Source organism: Amblyomma mixtum, chromosome 6 (genome assembly GCF_055824585.1).
Source record: "Amblyomma mixtum isolate Tamu chromosome 6, ASM5582458v1, whole genome shotgun sequence".
NCBI classification, from domain to species: Eukaryota; Metazoa; Arthropoda; class Arachnida; order Ixodida; family Ixodidae; genus Amblyomma; species Amblyomma mixtum.
Genome location: NC_143017.1, coordinates 17,879,607 through 17,893,603, shown reverse-complemented (window position 1 = coordinate 17,893,603; position 13,997 = coordinate 17,879,607). Strand labels below are relative to the sequence as shown.

Below are 13,997 nucleotides of genomic sequence, written 5' to 3'. Positions count from 1 at the left end.
GATGTTTTGTATGTCTTCTGTGCCTTGAGTTCTGTTTCGTGCCTTCTGCCTCGTGAAATGTTGCACCTGGTGGTGGTGTGAGTCATGGAGGAAGTGGCGTTGTTAACTTGGTGTGGCCGCACGTGCAGGTGCGCTCCCAGATGGTGGTGAGCCTCAAGAATGTGTCCATGGTGTCCAGCAAGCTGCTGGTGGCCGCCAAGTCGGTGGCGGCCGACCCCAGCGCCCCCAACGCCAAGAACCAGCTGGCTGCGGCCGCACGCAACGTCACCGAGAGCATCAACCACCTGGTGGACGTGTGCACTTCAGCCGCACCCGGACAGAAGGAGTGTGATGGGGCCGTGCGGGCCATCCAGGTAAGGACAGCCCTCCACCTATAGATGAGAGCCGTCATGAATGGCAGCTGCACTCCCTGCTAGACTGACGTGATTGCTCATGCTGGAGCAGCAAAGCAGTCTAACTATCCCCACTGCATGTCAAAAGCCTCTCCCACTGTCGTTTGGCACCAGGTGCGGCGGTCTTATCCCCACAAACTTCTTGGTCTCATCTGGCCGCTTGACTTTCTGCCACCCCCTGCACTCCGTTGACCTTAACAACCATCAATTACTTTCCCTTCGCATCGCATGTCCTGCCACTGCTCATTTCTTCTTCTTAATCACGGCTAGGATGTCATCGACAAATACTTTGCCCTTAAAGTGACACCTGTCATATCTCCTTGATTTATCTGTAATTTAATTTCCAGCCTTTTCATTACTCTGAAAATTTCTGCCACGTGCCTCCTGAGGGACATTGGTAAGCTGCTCTTTATGACCTTAGATGACCTGCCAAATTCACTCCACTTCGTTCTTATTCTACGAGCTATTACTTTTTTCTTGGTCCAGATCAGTAGTCACTACTTGCCTCTAGTAGACATGTTCCCATACGCTGCCTGTTGTGAACTGTGGGTTCATTGGTAAAACCTCGTTAATTCGGACTTCAAAGGAATGGGAAAAACGTCCGAATTATCTGAATGTCGAATTATCAAGTGCGCTGATCATAAGCGCGCCTGCTGTTGCATGCATGTCAGAGGGGCGCAGCAACCAATCTATTATGCAGGTCAGGCCTGATGATGAATACTATCTGGACGATCGCTTGCCGTGCCTATCTTCAGCATGGTACCACGTCAGGAGTCTGTCCCATGAACCGATAAATGAGCTTCCGATGCCTTAGACTTCCATGGTCATTTGGTGAGACTCTAGCAGCAGTCCGCATTTTCTGAATTTTTTAATTAACAGGGTTCGAATCAACAAGGTTTCATTATGTTCCGTTGTTGTTTGACATTATTTTAGTTTTCTTCAAACATTTTTTGTCCCACTATTGGTCCTCGCATGTGTAGGCCCCACTCATGGTCTGCGTTTTTCTCCCCTGACTAAGCAGTATGCATTGCAGAGTGCGTGTGGAAGGGAATGCAGGGGAGAGGGCACAGTATGGGGATAGGAGCAAAGGGCCGAGTGGCATTCATTTGGTAACGCCCACATTCAGTTGCTTATAACAGTTGCTGTTGTACGTTGCAGTAGTCAGATTTCGTTGAAAGTGTGTGGCCACTGAGCGTGGGCATCCCTTGTTTTCCAGATGATGCGGCCCATGCTGGATCAGCCCAACGAGCCGGTCAACGACCTCACCTACTACGACTGCCTGGACACTGTGCTGGAGCGTTCACGGGTGAGATGTGGCACATCTTGTCAGCAAGCCACTCTGTGGGGGTGTCGGGCAGGTTGGAGAGACATTCTGTGAGCATTACCGTAAAAACCCGCGTATAAAACGAGGTTTTTTTCCCATAATTAGCGTCCTAAATTTCCGCCTCGTACTATTTGCGGATCCGAACAAAAATTTTCTAAGTTGCTCGAAGTTTTGGTTTCGTTTTTGCGGCGTGGCTACGGCTTGGCTTCGCTATTGGCGCGTGGCTATGGCTTGGCTTCGTTACTCTCGACAAACGATGTCACGACGTCGTTTCTTTGTTGATCCGTTGGGTGCGCCGGGGGTCGCGGTGTGCCGTGCGCCTGTTGACAACGCACGTGCTCGCATGTAAGGCACGCTTCGTGAAGTGGATATTGTTTTAGAGAGCACGATGTCACGGTCTCGAAAACAGTACTCGGCTACTTTCAAGCGATTTTGGCTGCGGAGAACATCGGCAATGGTGTGGCCGGGAGGCAGTTTGGTGTCGTCGAAGGAAGCATTCGTGGATGGCCACAACAGAAAGAAGCCCTTTTCGCGTGCAGCGGAACGCGACAAAGCTTTCGCGGCCGTTTGATGGTTGTGTAAACAAACCGTTCAAGGACGCAGTCAGGCGGTGCTACGCAGAGTGGATGCGCTCAGGTGAGCCTGCAGTGACGCCAACCGGGCGGCTGAAGCGGGCTTAAGAAGTGCGGCATCTCGAACGCCCTCGATGGCACGGAAGATGAGTACATTTGGGATGATTTGTCGGACAAAGAAATGTCCGAAGAAAGCGCTACTGAAGAACAAAGTAATTGAAGTGAAGTGCGGGATGCAATTTGAATAAATGTCTTCTATGAGCTTGTGTTACTCGTATTATACGCGGGTGAAACTTTTTTCCCCATTTTGCGTCTCTAAAACTTAGCCCCGTATTATATTCGGGTTCGTATTATATGCGGGTTTTTACGGTAAGTGCCTTTTTTGGAGATGAGTGAGCGAAGCCTGCATGTGTGAGATTTGGATTCTTGTGCTTTGTGCCATCATTTGAGTCCACGTTTTTTGTCTCTGTGGCGGCAAGGGGAACGCATTGCGTTGGTTGGTCAGAATAGGCTGACATCATGCAGGATGTCATGGTAGCATGCTACGGTGATTGGCCAGAATGTCAGTCACTGATTGGTCCGGACACAGAAATGCAGCAAAGGGCACTCGAACCCAGAGTTACTAAACACCCCGAGTGGTGTCAAAATTCTGCACCACCCCATCTGTCCCTGAAAACCCTGGAAATCGCGCTGCACCACAGCATGATGAAAAGTCCGATGATTTCTTTCTTTGTGCAGAATGTGGTAAGATTGCGTACAAGTAAGCCTGGTCATAACGAAATTGAAAAAAGTCCGAGTCTTTTCGTTACATCCAGGTTTTTGTTACATACTTTTCGCAAGAAGAGTCGAAAAGACACTGCAGAACAGAAACCAAAGTAAGGAATAAATGTAGGTGAAATTGCCCTGAAAATGTTTACAGAAAACAGCATTGCTTCAAGTCATAAACGCGGAAAAACGTTTCGTGACCGCGCTGATAGCGCGACTGTGGCAGCAGCCACCGCCACCTCCGCTGCGGCTCGTACAACACCGCTACAAGTGGGGTGGGGAGGACGGGGGAAGCGGGGTCAGTGTGGCGGAGCTGGAGGGTAATGCGCGCGGCCACGCCGCCTCCGTAGGCCGACTGTGGAGGCATGTGCTTCTACCCCCATGCTCTCTAGGTCTTCCCCTTGCGGTTGGCCCAGGAAACGGACTCCTCACTTTGCGTCACCGGCGCTCTCCTCCATCCTCGCTCCCGACGCGCGACAGCTGTCCCGCGAGCAATCACACGAGCAATTTTGTATGCTCAATCATCTTTCGCTGCTTTTAAGCATGAACTGTTGTAATACCACATGGTATGACAAAGCGCTGGAGCACGGCGCATTGTGTCAACTGTGGCCTCTCGTTGCAATTGGCATCCCTCTCATGTCAGTTTGTGCTTTATAGTCGAGAAACTTTCGCGTGGTTCTGCCAAATTTCAAGTAGCTCAGCACTAACTAACAGATAGGTGGTTCGTTATATCAAGGTCAACGACCGCGAACCTTCATTACATGAAGGTCTCAAATGCACCCGCCTCAATGGGGGCTGCTCTGGGGAATTGAGAAACTTCACAATACTGAAGAATTCGCTTTATGGACGTTCGTTACATCCAGGTTTAACTGCAGTGGTTTTTTGGTTTGGAGTGAATAGTAATTTTGTCCGAGTCAGCTAAGACTTGTTCCACGGCGGTCAAGGAAGCCACGCGCCTTCCGATTAGGGGCCATAGCACGATCTGCAGGGAGCCACTGCGCATGTGGTGCAGGCAGCCCTGAGGGCGCCTCAGTGTGCCAGTCAGCATGCGGAAACTGATCATGCTATGCTAAATTTCTCTGCTGATGCACGCTGGCATACAGGTTACGGTACATCATGGGTAGCGTAGCTGCAGACATCTGCCAGGTACAGGGTCAATCACACTTAGAGGGAACACGGCTCCGAGTGGCTGCGCACACGCGGATTGCTATTGCCAGGGTGTCGAACCGGAACCGAACCTGAACCCGAAACCGGAACCGAACCGGTATTTTTGCCCGGAACCGGAACCGAACCGAACCCAAAAATTTTTCGCCATCTTGGAACTGAACCTGAACCGGAACGATTCAAAGGAACCGTTCCGAACCGGTTCGGGACTCGGTGAAGCCGCACATTTTTTTTGCAGAATGACGTACTTTTTTTTTCAGACAAAATTACCGTGGCATCGCACAGATCTGCCCACCGAAAGCTGTGGGCTCTAGGCAGTGCGAAAATGGCAACCAGTCTATGCGACAGCAAAACGCAAGGATGTATCGTGCTTAGGAAGAAAGCTAATTGGCGCTTCTGCAGTGTGCTTTCCGAAATTATAAAGTATTTTACGTCAGACTGATGTGAAATATTGGGTTTATTAGTATTCCCCTTTCACATGATTACGTACAGGTTTAATCGAATTGTTAGCGCTGTTTTAACACTAAAGTAATAAGTGAGAATGGCTTCCCTTTATTTGTGTTGTATACCATGAATATGTGAAAGGTAGGCGCAGTGACCCAACCATGTTGTGCAACATTTACTTTCGGAGGCATTCCTGGTCTCAGACAGCAGGTACTGAATAAGACCCTTCACGATGGCACAGTGGCTGTGGTGCTTGGCTGCTGATGCCAAGGTCACGGGTTGGATACCAGTGGCAGGGGAGCATTTCGATTGCGGCGAAATTGAATTGGTTTTATGAGGAAAGAAAATGATGCAGTAGCTGTCTCACATATCCCGAAGTCGAGCAGTCGTGGCGTCCCCGTCTCGCGGCAAAATGCAAAAACGCGCGCATGCTGTGCGATGTGAGTGCACTTTGAGGAACTCTAACTGGTCTACTTTAATTTGGAGTCCTCCATACAGCGTCCCTGATAGACTCCGCGTTGCTTTGACGGGATATTAATATTAATGCTATTATTAGAAAGCGAAGAAATATAAATTCCTGTTTTTTTTTAAGAATCCGAACATTCTTTGTTGCTCGCGACAGAAATAAGCAAGGAATGCAGTGGTGCGATGCTTATAAAAAATGAATAGCGATTACAAAAAGAGGCCATGGTCTCGCTGAGATGCAATAATGACTACGCCCAGAAAGATGCTACTCCAATGAAGTGTAACTGCGCTGAAGTAAATTTGTGCTATGCAGATACGCTGAAATTGTTCTTCTCGTAAAAAAAAAAAAAATATTCTTATTGTTACAAGGCAGCTTCGTCACGCTCTTCTCGAAATGCTGGATCCTGAATTCTCTGATCGGCGGCTTATATCCCACTCTCGCTGCCGCACAAACAGTCACCGAAACCAAGGAGCATAGGGGGTGTTCTTTTCTCTACAGACTGAGCTATGGCAATGGTTGTGCAATCTTCTGCTTTCGGGGGTACTTATGTGTAGTGTAACCGAACCCTGAGAATGTTCACCAGCGCCACCCTTGTCAATAGCGGCGAACGTAGTACGGCCTCTCTTACCCCCAGTGTCACATAGGAACATGATCGCACGGTGTGGCGGAAGCTGTGCGAGAACCCTCACTTCCGGTTGTTTGTGTCTGAGACCAGATGCTTATGCTTGTTGGCGTTCTTTGGTAGAACGGTTTGGCGACGGCATACGTGCATCATTCACAGCAATCCACCTCAGGTAGATCGGCTGGAGGTAGATAGGACACTTTAGAGCCCAGTTCTTATGCGCCCGTTCTGCGTTACACGTTGTAGTAGGCGTAACCAGTTGTCCAATGAGCAAAGATAATTAAACGACATCTGGAAGGTGGCTGCCACTGGAAGATTCCGGAGATATTAGTTTGGTTTAGAGGGGTTTAACGTCCCAAAGCGACTCAGGCTGTGAGGGACGCCGTAGTGGAGGGCTACGGAATGTTTTGCCATCTAGGATTGTTTAACGTGCACTGACATCGCACAGTACACCGGCCTCGAGAATTTCACTGCCATTGAAATTTGACTGCGTCTGCCGGAGGATGGAACTCGCGTCTTTCGGGACCCCAGCCGAGCGCCATGACCACTCAGCCACCGCGGCGGCAGATTCCGGATAATGGCTAGCAGTGTAATACGACGCGTGCCAGGTGGCGTGTTATACACACACACGCACACGCGCACGCACACACACATGCGCACGCACACACACACACACACTGGAAGAATAATTTTCCAGCGACTAACACTCACACACCGCATCGCAGCTGGTGTGTGAAGAGTTGCGCTCAAACTTCGCATTACTTACAACAGCAACCTTCTCTAAATTTTATTACGAGTGAGTGCTCGGATGCGCGCCCACCAGATTGTGCACGCGTGTGCACATACACATGCTCAGGCGCACACATGCACGTGCGCATGCACACATGCAAGGGCAGACGTGCACGCACCCACACACTCGCACACACTGGCACATGTACGCACACGCACCTCGTTAATTTTTGAATTGTTGAGAAAGAAGGCTAAACTCCTAACGCAGTAAAGAAAAGAACTACCATACTCTAACCTTCAGTGGGAATCGAGCCAGTGGCAGCGGGCGCAACAAAGATGCTTCGTTTACTGATGCCTGAGGGTACTCGGCCGTCTTCGAAGATTCTTTTTATTGTTGTCGCGCGGAATATTAGGAACCCCCCTGACCTCCTCTTTCCTTGCTTGATGGGGTTGAATTCAGCGATCTCGGCATAAGGCCTCAAGCCACCATCACTCCCTTACTATATCATCATCATCAGCATGACTGCGCCCACCGCAGGGCAAGGGCCGCTCGTATGTCTCTCCAATTAACCCTGTCCTTTTCTAGCAGCGGCCACCGTATTCCCGCAAACCATCCGCCCGCCTAACTTTCTGGCACCTCTTGCTACGCTTGCCTTGTCTTGGAATCCACTCCGTTACCCTTAAGGACCAGCGGCTATCTTGCCTTCCCATTACATGCCCTCCCCAAGCCCATTTCTCCTTGATTTCGACTAGGATATCATTAACCTGCGCTTGTTCCCTAACCCACTCTGTATTCTGGTCCCTTAGTGTTACACCTATCACTCTTCTTTCCATAGCTCGCTGCGTTGCCCTTAACTTATGCTCAACCCTTTTCGTTAGCCTCCACGTTTCTGTCCTATAAGTGAGTACCGGTAAGATGCAGCTTCTCTATACTTTTATCTTGAGGGATATTGCTAAGCTCGACTGCTGACCCGAAAGACGCGAGTTCGATCCCGGCCGCGGCGGTTGAATTTCTTTGGAGGAAAAATTCTAGAGGCCCGTGTACTGTGCGATGTCAGTGCACGTTAAAGAACACCAGGTGGTCGAAATTTCCGGAGCCCTCCACTACGGCGTTCCTCATAGCCTTAGTCGCTTTGGGACGAAAAACCCCATCAACAAACAAACAAACAAGCTATTCATGATCTGACCTGCCATATGCGCTAGCACCCGCACATTAAAATTCCGGATTGCGCACTCGTCAAGAAAGGGAAACAAGTCAGGAGGTTAAGCTTGCGCAGCATATACGTTTCGAGCTTAAATGCACTGTTCCCCGGCAATTGTGCGTGTTTATCAGTCATACGGCTTTCCCACACGGTAAACACTCTTATTAACAGGAATTGCATTAACAGGAATTAAGAGGAAGTTATAATAATAATAATAATAATAATAATAATAATAATAATAATAATAATAATAATAATAATGGTTTTATTTGCGCCTAATGAATACATGGCGCGGCAGACCCGCAGTAAAAGCTGTCACAAGCGACAGCTTGACAAAGCCGGAGGCCCCCCTATACACTTGACAGCATCATAGGCGCAATGAAACGGCATGTCTCATCCAAAAACAAAATAGAATAAAACATGAAAACATCTGCAATTACAATCGCTCATAAGAACTACATAAAATTATACAGAAAATGTGTTAGAATGAAGTTAGAAAGCACTTACAAAAGCAATGGAACATTCATGTGCGATGGCAATGAGTTTAGCGAAAGTAACAGATAAATTAAGCACATTTTTGCTTCAAATAAGATTCAAAACAAAGTGAATACAGACAAGCGGTACAGTCAGGGTAAACAACAACGTGACAGAGTAAACAGGAATGGCAAGCGAAGTGTCCTATAGTACATGTTGAAATACCGGCGGAGTGTTTTGAACATCACCTTTTCAAGTTGGATATGTTTATGATTTAAATCATTTAGTAACCGGGGTAGTTTATTCTGTATTGTTTGCAGGCCGTATGTTGTGCGAAACGTCCTTACTTTCCAGAGCTCCGTGTGACGTGTCTGGCGTAGTGTTTGGTTCTAACCTGGCTAGACGATGTAGAAATAAACTGTTGTTGGCGTTTTCATTCTTAATTGCCTTGCAAAGGATATAATCAAACAGTTTGGTAACAGGAATTATGTTGTATTTGGGAAATCGATGATACGTATGTGAATAAAACGGCAGATTTTCTATTACTCTTACAAACCTTTTCTGCAACTTGTGAAGCTTCTGCAAATTTCCGTAAGTTGTCGTAGACCAAACTAAGTGACAATAATTGAGTCGGGAGGAGAATAAGGTATTATAAAGTAACAGTAAGATTTTTGGTGGTAGTAAATTGCGATTGCGGTATACTAGCCCAATTACTTGTGCTAGCTTAATTAGCATGCTGTCCACGTGGACATCCCATGACATATTCTGCTGAAAGATAACACCTAATGTCTTAATACTGGAAGTTATTTCGAGAGGAGTGGCATTTAAGTAGATAGACTTTTGTATTGTTATGTTTTTGTTTTTACTTCGAAAGAATACGGCTTTTGTTTTGTTTGCATTAATCGTCAGGCTGTTTTTACGTGTCCATTCGTCTAGTTTTATTAATGTTAAATTAGCAGCATCAACAAGGTCGTCACTAGTTTTACCGGTTAATAATATGCTGGTATCATCCACATGGAATTCCGTTTATTTCATCACAGGCAGAAATCTCATAGTGTAAGACTTGACCTCAGTGTCCTTTTTAAGGGACTGCTGAAGTAGGCTATGCCCCAAAACTAATCATGACAACAGAACACAAATAATCGCGTTGTTCAATAGTTTCTCGTTGCTCTCACACGTAGCATTTCACTGATCACGGCACAAACGTCCCCTAGGCTCGATGGCACGTCCTAACGCGTAAGGTCCAGGTTTGAAGCCCATGAAAGGTTTTTGCGGCCTATTCAATCCACATCCGCTGAACTCTCTTTATTACACCGGCATCAAGAAATGCTAGGACATGCAGCAGGTAAATGCGTAGAGGAAGTAATGACCGATCAGAACCTTTGTCAGCCGCCTTCTGGAGAGGCCGTACAGGTATTCGAAGAAAAAGCGAAGGTTGAGGAAAGCGTAAGTATCAGCACAAATTCTCTCACAGCTATGTACAGAAAAGACAGACTAATAAGCACAGCTGCCAGAAAGCGGTGGTTTTGGGTTTTGAAAAATAAAAATCCTGAAACAAGTTGGTGGACAAAAAGTGCACGAAAGATTCACCACTCTATCAAGGTAGCAAGAAATTCTGCCTACGCATAAGTGCCCCAGAGAAGGCACAGAAATTCTGTGTAACGAATTTACGTTCATCCTTGCACAATTCAGCAATTCCAACAGTGACAGTACGCAAAGTCGCAACGAAGATGTCACAAATTTGTGTCCGTACGGACACGAAGTGCTCCCAACAAATCCATCCTGCTTTTAAAGCGAAAGCTTTATTGGCCTAGTCAAGACAAGGTCATCGGCGCCGCAGTTTGACCTTCAGGTGGAGGAGCGATGGAGGTGTGGCAGCCAAGTGACATGCCTTCTCTCATTCCTTCCTTTATCCCTTCCCTTGCTGCGTGTTCAGGTGCCCACCAAAATGTTACAGTTGCTGCGCCATTTCCTTTTCTCAAAAACCAAACAAAACAAAACATGTCGGCCATCGGCGTTCATTGGCGTTAGCATTGACAACGTTGTAGAGTCCGTTCATTTTTACGAAAGGGAAGGCGCGCAACTGGCTCCCTGGGTCAATGGACACCTCAATCTCGCTGTCATGCACGTGGTGTTGGTGTCCGTCTGCAGAAATCTGCTTTCACTCAATATTCCGCGCTTAGCCAAACCACTGAAAATTTTTTATCATGCTCTTTTCATATTCATATTCCGTGCAAGAGATGGCGACGACATCAGCATAAGCCAAATCTTCATTTTACACTGTACTAACCAGAAGCCACGATTAGATGTATTTTGAAGCGAAAGCTTCACTACGGGACCTCGGGCTTCCATCGCGGACCTTGTGAATTTGACCTGCAACAGAGTTGGAGGTCAAACTATGAAAAATAGAAAAAGAAATTGAATTGATATCGATGACTTCGAGTTGAACTCGCGGCGGCGCGACCAGATCTCCTTTAAGGGCCGCTCAGCGGGACCACTTGTGCACTTATTCGTGCATGAGCTTGCTTCGCATTTTTTTCTGTTTCAAATCGGCAAACCACCCTTTTTTAGTAGCTGTGCTTAATTGGCGTCTCAGTGCTCATTTGCCTTTCCTGTTTGCACCGACTGGACACACTCGTGAGGAGTCTTTACGGGAATTCTTTAGGGAAGTTGCTGACGCCCTCAATTTCCTCACTGTGCGCTTTTCTTTAGACTACTTGTATAGCCTCTCCAGAAGACAGATGACTCAGGCACTTACAGGGTATTTGTTTCCTGCACCGTTGTATCGGCAACCGTTTCTGGAGTTCCTTTACACCAGTGTTTTAAAACGTGTTGGGCGAATGTGCATTTCTTCTGCTCAAAAACATTCTTTTTTAAGCTGCACACACCTACGCTGCCTGTGAAGGCATGGCTTCATGCTAAGAAGATGCTTGCGCCATGGATGGTGAATTGCCGCCTGTGCAGTACACCAGAGACAATTACACCAGAGTAGACCAGAGACACCAGAGTCAGAGTGACTGGCAAGTCGATTTTACGGTGACTCAAAATGTCTTGGCTTTGTATGCCGGCCGATACAGGGCAGCTTCCTCTCATAGGCACATGCGGCGGTCCTGACGGCGTCTGCGTGCTTACTCCGCGCAGGGGAAATTCCTGAACGACCCGAGCTTCTGGAGAGAGCTATTACTCGCGCGACAGGGAATGCATCCGAAACTGCAGCAGCTGAAGGCTTTAGTAGATGCAAAATTTATCAGCTCTTTTCCTTATGTACCTCATCAGATAGATTTAGCGTACACATAGCCGATGGGCACTAATCCTGAGTGCATTTGATTTCTCAGCTGTTGCGTAAATTTGTAGCTTTTGCCGCGGGCAGGAAATTAAAGAGGGCAAAGTGAAAACATCTCGCATTGAGCAAATTTTGCAGTTTTTATTTTATATGCTTATATCACAAAGAAAGTGAACAGCAATATAATGTTGCATAAAAACAATCTACGTTCAGAATTTTTTATAGTCTGGAACCGTTTGAACCCGTTTGAACCGGTTCGACGCTATCCGAACCGGTTCGAACCGGAACGGAATGTCGCTCCGGAGCCGAACCCGGAACTGAACCCGAAATGCGTGAACCCGAACCCAAACCGAACCCGAAAAAATTCCGGTTCGACACCCTGGCTATTGCGACCAAGCCGGTGGCAAACCCGTGCAAAGGGGCAGATGACACGAAGCACCATGTCGAGGACCCTCTTCTCATGCGCCACGCTGCATTGATTCATGAACGGGTTAGATTTAATTGCACTTCGCAAGTAAGTGGCCACGCGGAGCCGTGTTCCCTCTAAGTGTCATTGACCCTGTACATATCTGGACGCCGCACTTTCGCCTTTCTGCGAGAGTGCGCAGACCGGCTCCGGCATTCATGCAGGAGGGCAGGCACGCGGCATGGAGTTGGGGCTTTGGTCACATGCGTGCCGGGTGCCATCCCGGAAGAGGGAAGGTAACACTGAACCGAAACCACACAAAGGAAGAGTTCGGGGTACGTCATTCATTGAAGGGAATACTTCAAGGTTGCAAATACCAAAAATTCAGATCGAATTGAGTATTGAGTACTTTACTATTAAACCGAATATTTGAAATTATTGAATATTCGCACAGGCTGAGCTCTATTCGCGGAACCAGCCAAATGGTCTCGCATTGTTCATCTTAACTGAGCTCATCTTAACAGGATTCTACTGTATTTGATTTGGGCTTCAAATCAAATAGCAGTGTTTGGAGGCGCAGATATTTTTGTAGTATTTCAAGCTATAAAAAATGCTAGAAAATGTGCCTTTAAGACTATAAGACAAACTGAGCCATCGTATGCACTATCACTGGATGATTTCTAGGCTTGACAGTATTGGTCAAAAGCCGGAAAAATCTCAATCACCCGAAAAAAGTTACTTTTGGTATGTAATTGCTGATTGCAAAGTGGCCTACAGGACTCCTTTGATGTTTGTTTTGTACCTTAATTACAAAACCTTTACTTCGTAAAAATAGGCTATCAGATACATGAGGTTCTATATGGGCGCTTCCAAGAGGAATAGCTATTCATTTTTCCCAGCGGTGGCGCAGTTGTCGGCAGAAACCGTAAGGCTTACAGCATCTCACCTGTAGCTTACAGCATCTCAGCTCAACTCAACTCATTATTTCCATCCATTATTCTATTATAAATGGTTTCATTATCACAATGTTTGTGTGTATTTTCTTTGTACTGAAAACCCACTGCCTTATTATGAGTGCTGAGTAGTCACCCTTGAAGGCGCTTTTCTGCGCAGCCATGGGAAAGGCAGGCTATATTGAATTTCAGTGATGTGAGGACACCTCGACGGAGAGCACGCGAGACAGGCTTTCTCCTGAATGGAGAGGGAAGGGGGAGTGCTGTGTGCTGACAGTCATTGGTGTGTGCAGAGCCTGGGGGATGCCATGACGGGCATTGCCAACCATGCCAAGCGGAGTGAGCACGAGCAGTTTGGCGAGAGCGTCCGGGAGGTCTCCAGCACCATCTGCACCCTGGTGGAGGCCTCGGCACAGGTGGGGCCTCCCTCTATAAACTGTTCTCCCTCAGCCCAGCTTGCAGCCACGATTTAAGCGGGAGGATGGTGAAGAAAGAACACATCACCGCTATGCCAACATGCCCAAAGTGCAATGTTATTGACCTACTTCCAGTTAACTCTTAATAATGAAAAGTATGAGCAGAATGACCCACTTGTGGTTTTTAAGCACCTACTTCCATTTTCATGGAGCCTAAACGCCAGTCTATTTTCTTACTCTTTCATTAGTGCCTTCATTGCAGGCCGGCCCCGGCCGAAGGTAATGGTCTGTGGGGAGCGGCTGCAAGTTGGGTTAATAGCTGATAATTCACAAATATCGGTGTTTTTCGAAGTAAGATGAGCCTTATGATACATCACTCACAACTGCAGCGCAAATAACCGCATTCACATGATAGAAGATGCGCATGCAGGCAAATGAAGTGTACGTCCATGTGCGAGTCATGTGAACATGGTTGTTTGGGCTGCAGTTATGTTTTAAGTCAGTGTCTGCAGGGGGCTACAGTCGGTTCTGGATATACTATCAAGCTCGAAGGGGATCGCGAAGTCCTTTGATATATCGATAATTTGATGTATATAAAGTACGGCAATAGATGAGCTTATCTGCAGCCTTGAAACAAGAATACAGTGCACCCACACTTGCTACCAGCTACGTAAACTACGTAATTTACCTAATGTTTGGGTGCTTGCCTGTGCTCGTTTTTAGTGCTCGTCTTGCATTCTAGCCTCCCCTCTCCTCTGCAGTGTGTATAAGTGTGTCCCCACTCG

The 13,997-nt window shown here is 47.3% G+C and overlaps 1 protein-coding gene across 5 annotated transcripts in view; it reads left to right on the top strand.

The window, feature by feature from the left end:
- rhea (Talin_middle and talin-RS domain-containing protein rhea) overlaps positions 1-13,997 on the top strand; it is a 188,081-nt gene that overhangs the window by 114,883 nt on the left and 59,201 nt on the right. For all 5 annotated transcript variants that reach the window (XM_089547598.1, XM_089547600.1, XM_089547599.1 and 2 more), the window contains exons 32-34: positions 129-353; positions 1,609-1,698; positions 13,090-13,212. In XM_089547598.1, coding sequence (XP_089403724.1) covers positions 129-353; positions 1,609-1,698; positions 13,090-13,212 — 438 coding nt within the window. The remainder of the gene's footprint in view (positions 1-128; positions 354-1,608; positions 1,699-13,089; positions 13,213-13,997) is intronic.